The sequence below is a fragment of the Alligator sinensis genome, unplaced genomic scaffold (genome assembly GCF_000455745.1).
Source record: "Alligator sinensis unplaced genomic scaffold, ASM45574v1 scaffold842_1, whole genome shotgun sequence".
Lineage (NCBI taxonomy): Eukaryota > Metazoa > Chordata > Crocodylia > Alligatoridae > Alligator > Alligator sinensis.
Window position 1 is genome coordinate 671886 of NW_005842295.1, and position 9176 is coordinate 681061.

General features: G+C 42.2%; 1 protein-coding gene across 1 annotated transcript in view; it reads left to right on the forward strand.

The window, feature by feature from the left end:
• The window catches only part of KCNK2 (potassium two pore domain channel subfamily K member 2), a 187350-nt gene that overhangs the window by 43751 nt on the left and 134423 nt on the right, over window positions 1-9176 (forward strand). Inside the window, exon 2 of the mRNA XM_025209570.1 lies at window positions 2151-2461. Coding sequence (XP_025065355.1) covers window positions 2151-2461 — 311 coding nt within the window. The remainder of the gene's footprint in view (window positions 1-2150; window positions 2462-9176) is intronic.

A 9176-nucleotide genomic window follows, 5' to 3' on the forward strand; every position in this document is an offset into this window, starting at 1 on the left:
AGGAGGGGGGATGGAGGAAGGCAGGGGGCTGCCTCCCTATTTTATTCTGGCGAGATGGCGGGGGGCAGAGCATCGCTGGGGGGAGCCGGGCAGCCGGCCTGTGTGGGGGGGTGTGTGTGTGTGTATGTGAGGGATGTGTGTATGTGTCTGTGTCCAGGGATGTGTGTGCAGGGATGTCTGTGTGGGGCATATGTATGTGTGGATATGTGTGTGGGGGGGGATGTGTGTATATGAGGGGTGTGTGGGGGGATGTGTGTGTGTGTTGTGAGGGGTATGTGTGTGCAGGGATGTGTGTGGGGCATATGTGTGTGTGTAGGGATATGTGTGTAGGGGGATGTGTGTGTATGAGGGATGTGTGGGGGACGCGTGTATGTGTGTGTTGTGAGGGGGATGTATGTGTGCATATGTAGGGATATGTGTGTGTGGGGGGGAGGTTTGTGTGCATATGTAGGGATATGTGTGGGGGGGGAGGTTTGTGAGGCTTTGTGTGTCTGCAGAAAGAAGGCAGAAAAGGAGCAGGCTCCTAGCCCACAGCATGAGGCTGGTGGCACCCGAGGGCTGCCCACCTTCCTGAGTTGGGAGGTGGGGATCCCGTCTCAGCCTGGGGAAGGCAAGAAGGCAGTGGCCAGGAGATAGATGGTGGGTGGGTTTTTTGCCCACCCCAATACAGCTGTCCAGCCCTCCACAGGGAAAGCAGAGCAAGGAGCAAACAGGCAGCAGCTCGCTCCACAAACAGCCTTCCCTAGCTTGGGTGCACTTGTTCCAAGAGGCAGAAGCAGGAGCCTCAAGCAGTGCAAGTGCCTTGGGCTTGAAAGGGCTGTGTATGTATATATATATGTATATGTATATATATATGTGTGCGTGTGTGTATGTGCATATAGGTGTGGATGTGTAACCATTTAGCTGACACCAGTTGCTGGTTTTGCTATATTTACAGCCAGGCATTCACCCCTTTGCCCTTCATCATCATCTTGGTTATGGCACTGAGGGCTCACCTCTTTTTTTCTCTCTAGGCTTCATCCCATCCTCCACACCTCCATCCCCAGTTCAGGCCTACTGGTTTAATTTCCTAGCTCTCCCCATCTTCCCACTTGTGTTGCTCGTTTTCTTTCGGATGTGAGCTCCTGGAACCCTATAGATTACCCCCAGTGGGTGCTCAAGACTGCATCCATGTAGTAAATGACTCCCTTCGCAACCCCTATGACACTGGCAGCCTCTAGACACTTGTGGAGAGAGACTCAATTCCACATTTAGATATGGGCTTTGCCAGCAACAGCTGAAAGGGGTACTGCAACCCTCCAAAATATATGGGTAATTGAAAAAATGTTTTTAAATATAACTTCTACAGTCAGTGTTGCTGCAGTCTTTCCACAGGAAGCCTTTATTGGTACTGGCTGTGGATTATTATGTGTGTAATCACTTGTGATCACATCAGTTATGGGGATACTTGATAACAGTCACAGCTGACCACTGCTCTCCCAGGGAGCTTCTTGTAGCTGCAAACAATAAAATATCCTTTTACAGGAGATTGACTTTTCCAGTGAGTACATGCATTTTAGTCAATACTTAATCAGCACTTTTGAACTCCTAGGATTAACAGCGCATGGCTTTTTATAGTCACACGTGTGGAGACTTTGGAAGTAAACATGCACATACTTGAATGAGCCACTTTTCAGAGTGCAGAACTCTGGATGAGTAAGGCTTAAGGAAAGGTTCCTATTTTTCTGGTAACGGCCAAGCGCTGAACTGAAATGTAGCTTGGAAACCTTATTAGCTATGTATAAGATAGTGGAGGGTGTGCAGAATTTCTCTTGAAAAATACCCTCTTGTATTCATGCAGAGGTAAACAAGAGAGTTAGGAAAAAGACTGCATTTTAGAACCATACTCCTAGGGGATGTATAAAAGATCCACATAGAGGAAACGATGTGCACATCTATATGTTTATAGGTAAATATATGAATTGCATAATTTTATTCCTAAGAACAGTTCTGCAGGCTTGTACCATGGGGTGCATGTGAAATGCCTAACATAGCTGCCTCTGAACTCTATTTTGACTTCTTAGAATCTTTGTAGCCCTCTGGAAAGAGGAGAACATGGCTAAACAAACTCTGACCAACAGTGAAAATTAACTTCTTTTCTCTTTTATTAGTGGCGGCACCTGACTTGCTGGATCCCAAATCTGCCACTCAGAACTCCAAGCCCAGGCTGTCATTTTCTACAAAGCCTACAGTGCTCTCTTCGCGGGAGGAAAGTGATTCAACCATTAATGTTATGAAATGGAAGACAGTATCAACAATTTTTCTGGTAGTAGTTGTGTATTTAATAATTGGAGCTACTGTCTTTAAAGCCCTGGAGCAGCCTCATGAAACTTCTCAGAGAACCACCATTGTGATTCAGAAGCAGACGTTTGTTTCGCAGCATTCCTGTGTGAATGTATCTGAGCTTGATGAACTGATTCAGGTAATCCATGCAAAATAGTATATTGTTATCAGGTTTTAAAGGAGCTTCTTTTTTTTATATAACAGTGGTTCTATAAAAACAACAACAAAAAAGAGGGGAGGGATGCCGTTGTGCCAGCATGGGGGTTATAGTTATAACAAGAAGCCTATGTTAGGACAAAGAGATTAATACTAACATTTTTGCATGAAGCATCTTGGTTGAAAAGTCATTGTGCACTTTTTTATATTCAGTACACATTTTGGACAACCTTTTCATTGAATGCTCCTGTTGCACTAATTAAATGATTATTCAGGAGCAATAGATGTAATTTAATAATCTATAAAGGAATGGGTGTATTGATCGAGCCTTAGCTGGTTCATCAATACCAGTGGACCCTGGCAACCACCGTAGATCAACCCTTGCATTAAAAACATTCAAATTTATCATTATTGCCTTTTCCCACTCTGCATTTCTTTCTCTTGATTTTTATTTTTAATAGAATAAAATAATCTTAGTCACCTATTTCCATTATACATCTTGACTTTTTTTCAAAATTGAGGGCTATGTTTACATTGCATCCCTGTTGCTGCTGGGGTGTCTGTTCTGGAGCCAGCCCTACCCACTCCCACCTGTTTGCCTGTGCCAAACCTGGAAATGTGGCAGTGAAATTGCTCTGGGGTTATCCCTTTCAGCCGGGCTGTCCAACAGTTAACGTGTAGCCTGTGGATCCTAGTAGCCACCTCCTTCACTGCTGCAAGGAGTGAAAGGGCCTGGGAGTCTGGGAACTGCCAGTGCAGCCTGAGCAACAGGTGGCAACGTGCAGAAAACAGGGTTCATGTGCTGTTCGTACAGCTTGTGCAGTGGAAAGCTATGTGTTGCTAGTACAGTCTACATGGCAGGGAGCAGCAGGGCATGTATGGTGGGTACAGCAATGGGGGATGGGGACATGTGTGCCACTGGTGCAGTTTGCATGCTGTGGGGACCACATGCCCCAGCAGGAGCAAGGTCTGTGTACCACCAACATAGCCTGAGTAGAATGGGGGAACCTGGTGGGGTTGCCTGTGCAGTTGTGCTGAAATTGGACAGCCCTGCTTCACAGCTGGTCCAAGCACCCAGGAGACAGCCACGTCAAGAAAAGCCCTAGAGCAGTGCTCCTGGAATGACTTTGTTGCTGTGTTTCCATGTTTGGTGTGTACACACAGGAGCAGGTAGGTTAGTGTGCTCAAGAAAGGTCACCCCTGGCTATACCAGGGTTGTAGTGCAGACATATTCTTAAAGGTCATATTATCAACAGGTTTTTATCACTGTTATTCAGTTAAAGGTCACTTTATATTGGATGATAATCTGGCTCATGATACAATCACAGGAATATATCATGCATTTACATTCAGTAGCAGAAGATTGCTCTGGATGCACTTGCAGCCCTAGTCCTAAAGATTATGTTCCTCTATTGCATATTGCAAATGGCCCTTCAAGGAGACTTATCTTACTGCAGGTTTTTTAAAATGGAAGTTTGATTTACTGAGGTGGTTCCTATGGAACACAAATTTGGAATTTTAAATTAAGTTGGCAGAACTTTGGAAGTTTTTATAGTTTGTGAATTTCATTTTTTTGTCGTCGTACTCCAAAAATGGCAACCATCTAAAGTTAATGAAGCTATTCGTTTCTCCTTGTGCACTAAAACACTTCTTATTATAGAGAAAGCTGTGTTGTTGCTGTGAAGTATCTTGGTGCTGAATAAAAATGTTTCAGTACTGTCATCAACAGCATGTAGCATAACTTATTTAGGAAATATATGCATGAGATAAAGCTATGCATCAGATGCAAACTCTCAAGACCAAGGTTTAGGCCAGATTCTTAATTCATGCAAACCAGTGACTTCAGTGGAGCAATGTGAACATGAAACCTTCAAAGCTAAGGCTGCTGAGATTGATGTGCTTAGATATTTCATCATATGTGCTTCTCTATTCTAGGGCTTGCATTGGTAATAACAAAAAGTTATTAGCATCTAATGGCCAGTTGGGCTAGGTACAGATAGTCAAAAAGTCCAAGGCTGAATCGATTAAATCTTTGCAGGTTAGTTTAAGTTGTGTAGATTGAGTCGATAAGCAAGTGAACAGCCATTTACTATTGAGTTTGGAAATGCAGCCACATGCCTGCAGTGACCCAGGCCAGAAGCCAGGGGGTGCTAGAGCATACCTTCCTGCTGTGCTGGAGCAGACAGCTTGGGCCATGGCTTAGCCCACCCATTCTGTGAGGGGGGCCAGGGGTGTTGCTGGGGATGTGCAAAGCATCCTGGGATGCTGGGGGCTCTGAGTCTAACTTGAATCTGGAGGGGATCTGGGACAGAATTTCAATAAACCGATTTAACCTAAATCAGTTAGGTTTGATACTACGTCCATCCAGATTTATCTTAAACTAGTTTTGGCCATTTTGAAAGTGGTTTATATGCACTGAACTCTGTTTTGTCACAGATTTGAACCAGTTTCTGATCATTTATACTGGTTTATGTGTAATTTCTGTCCCTAGCCTTGGTGAGTCTTATGGCTAAGCTACAGATAGCCATATCAAAATTAGTCACCATTCTGGTGATCATCCTTGGCATCACCACTCTTAGAGAGACAACCTTTCCAGAACACAGCTGAAGCCAGACAGTTGTAGGAAGAGTTTTTTTCTGATTGTTGGTTGGGCAAATAGTAGACTTAATTCTCCACTACTATCCGTCTACTCACTACCCAATAAGCACTATCCGTGCTCGCTCTGTGTCTGCAGGGTGCTTATTTAGTTTCCATTTCTGTTGCATCTGATTGCCTCATAATCTCTGAGGTATTTATCCTCACAACACCCTATCACCCCCATTTTACAGAGGAAGAATGGAGGCACTGACTACATAAGGTCCAGATCCCCAAGAGATTTACATGCCTGCCTAGCTTCTATCTTGGTACCCAGTGGCTCTTGAGATCAGTGGGAGTTGGTTTCATGCTGTGGACCTAGCTCCACCAAAATCACTGGTAATATGCTGATTTACATCAGTTAAGAATATGGTCTAAATTTGTATTTTTGAGCGATTATATCTGATGCATAGCTACATATTGTGTATATATTTCTTAAAGGTGTAATCCGTTCTATGTTTGAGGCTCTGGATATAGCTGAGATCCTTATGGATTCATGTGTGATTCTTAACACAATTTTAACACAGTGTTTCTGATTGGTTTCCTAAATGACTACAACAATAACTATGAAGATAAAGTTCATGATACATAAAGAATTATCTGGAGGGTGCACTCCTGAAAATAACACACAGAGTATATTACGTAGTTGTAAGGATTAGTATTTGTAATGGAGCTTATACACTATGATAGTCTCTTTAGTCAAGTATTTATCCTGGCTCCAAATTATAGTGAAATCCATTATAAACTTTCATATTGAATTTCATGCTCCAGGACAAGGGATCAAGAAAATATCACTGCTTTTGTTCTCTACTTGCTCCTTAACAAAAAAATAAGAATTTTATTGTAAGGGAATCTGTATTACTTTCAATTTACCAATTATTCAGCATCCAGAATTTTTTTGGGTTCATTTCCTGGAAACTTGTCTTTTTACAATTTCATGGGAGTGCATGGATCTATCAGAAGTACAGAATGTGAAATATATTTCATATTTTTATACTTTGATTTAGGACATGAGAGGGACAGGTGTTATACAGTGTAGAAAATATAAAAGACTAATTAAATGGGATGCTGTCACCTTTGAGGACAGCTGAGCACCTTCTACTGCCTTAGAATGAGTTGGCAATTGATGGGTGATCAGATTAGTCTAGCAGTATCACTTCTATATTATATTGGCAGAGAGATGGTCTTAATGACCATTCCCTATCTCTTACTTTCCTGATTAAGTACTGCAAATCTTCTTCAGTGCAAATCATTCCAGTTTTCTTCTTTGTATATTGTAATAAAACACTGCCTGAAATGAATGACAATGTATGACCCTGAATGCTGATTCCAGATGCATAATTATGAAGATATTTCATAAGTGCTTTCCCTAAGTACTGTACTAAAAATATGTACAACCTTACATAGAAATGCTCTTCACCCAGAAGAGGCCAGAGTTAAAATATTGGATGCTAATGGCAATGTCATTTAAGGCCAGTCTGAAGTCCACATTGCAGGCAATATCACCTTTCTCACTCTATTCTGAACGTGGCATCATTGAAGTTGGGAATGGCACAGCAACAGGAGATGGGGTGTATGGTTAATTAGATGCTCTCAAGAAGGAGGCATGAGATCTTATTATATGTACACTGGTACTAATAGGAGGAGGCAAGAGAGTCAGAAGTGCATGTTTTGGGGCTAAAACGTAGGGTTTCAAATTTTTAGATGGAAAGGCCTTTAAAAGGGTCTCAGTAATTATAAAGAGGGAAGAAGATGAGTTTGCTAACATTAGGATGGAGATCTTGAAGAACAGAAACCTATCCTAATTATATTTTGCTCAGGTTTTGTAATAATATATTTGGAGTTTACAAACTAAGCAGCATGAAGAGAATTGGCCAGAAACTCAGCTGCTACATCTTCTTTTGGTTGAACAAGAACTCCATAAATAAATCCTACAGCATTTTTTTTATTGCTCAACCTGAGCCTGCTGTTAAGTTGGCCCTGCCACAACACAGAGAAATTATCATACAATGCAATAACAATGTAGATGTAATTTAAAGTGTGTGGGTGTTTCTTAAAGTGTGTACTTATGTAAACCCGATTCTTAGATATCCTGGGTGTGTGTACATGAGACATTTACTGTGGAGTTGCCTAATTAGCCCCAAAATAAAACATCACCATTTACACATGCGGTGCTATTAGGGCTGATTAATTAATTAACTCTTCCGTAGGACAGTACTGCCCAACACAAGTACTATCATCCAGAGGAGTTATTTATACTTCCACAATGGATGCGTAGACAGTGACGGGGCTGGCTGGAGCACGAAGGTGCACGAAGGTGTGGGGGCTGCTGGCCAGTTAGATCCCCACTGTAGCATCTGCATGCCCTGACCAGCCCCTCTGCAATGCATTGAACTTGGTTGGAGCGGACTGGACTGGCAGACTGCCTCCCAGGGCCCCTGTCAGCTGGGGCTGCTCTGCCCTGGCTTAGTGTTTTACAATCCCATGTGCATGTGCAAATGGTACGCTCAGGAGCAATAAACTCTTGTGTGAACTGCAGTGAAGTTTATTCAATAGCAGGTGTAAACACACCCACTGAGGACTTTTAGACTTCCATTGGTACACTTATTTTTTCTACTAGGCTTTGCACTGGCAGGAGCTGGTATAAACCTGGGAATATCTATCTAGAAGTATATGAACAAAAATAGGAATTAGAAGATGGAAAAGACTAAGTTTTATTTCCAGCTCCCTTTCAGAGTGGGAGTATTCCCAGTAGTATACTTGCTGCTGAACATTTGAAAATGGTTGAGGCAGTTTCAGATCTTGGATGTACCAAGTACATTGCAATGTACCTGAAAGAATCTCCTTTTGCACTTGTTCACACATGCCTAGTAGCAAATTCTTTTAGATACTTAGCAAGGCAAGATTCTTAATGATCAGGTTGTTTTTGTAACCTCACGTGACATTGTACTACCATGAAATATATACACATGCATTTTTATGGTTCCTTTCATTAGCATGCTCTGTGCAAACATTTCAGCATGTATATCATTGGTAGCAATAACCCCTGCCATAAAAGCAAAAGTAGATAGCTGGGGAAAAGTCTGACTGAATTCATTATTCAGCAGCTCTCTAATGTTGGCGGTATTACATTTTATAGAACTCATGCAAAATACAAAAATGAGAATGTTGAAACTCTTGTCTGTTGGGGAAAATGGACTTGCTCCTACATCAAAGGCTGCTTTTTTGTTCTAGAGTTCTTCCAGGGAGATAATGTCAGCAGAGCAGAGCATTCTGGGATACCTGAATAGAGTAGGCATTTGGCAATAAGGAGAGAACTTTGTCATCCTGCCAAACAAAACATTGATTAAATAAATGAGAACTTTTTAATTTAAATACTCCTTTATTAGGTGTAGTTCAGCATTCAGGTGCTTTAAAGGTTGGCCTTATATAACAAAAGAAAAAAAACCTGTTCTTATGTTAAATAACTTCTTATTTAAAGATCAGGATCAAATGATCTTGTAGCCGCCTATAAGTTTATCAGGGGAGGACAGCAGGGAATTGGGGATGTGTTGTTTACCAGAGTACCCCAGGGAGTAACTAGGAATAATGGGTGCATACTAGTGGAGAGTAGATTTAGGTTAGACATTAGGAAGACATTTTTTACAATAGGGGTGGCTAGAGTCTGGAATGGGTTTCCAAGAGAGGTGGTGCTATCACTTAACTTGGAGGTCTTCAGGAGGAGGCTTGAGAATCACCTGGCTGGGGTCGTCTGACCTCGGTCCTCTTTCCTGCCAGGGGCAGGGGGTCGGACACGATGATCCATTGGGTCCCTTCCGACTCTATAATGTATGAATCTATGATGTAAATAATAGCCATTTCAATAACTAGTTAAAATATCTTATGCGTGTTAACTTCAACATGCAGCATGGGGACTCCCAGCCAGGAGTCTGCTGATGGGCTGCAGTGTACTACAGATAGAAAAAAATACTTAGGACTGTTATGACCCAAAATAGAACAGGACAGGATGGCATTTTACTGCCTTCTCTCTCTGGCTCACGGTGCCATGGCCCATCCTCTTTCCC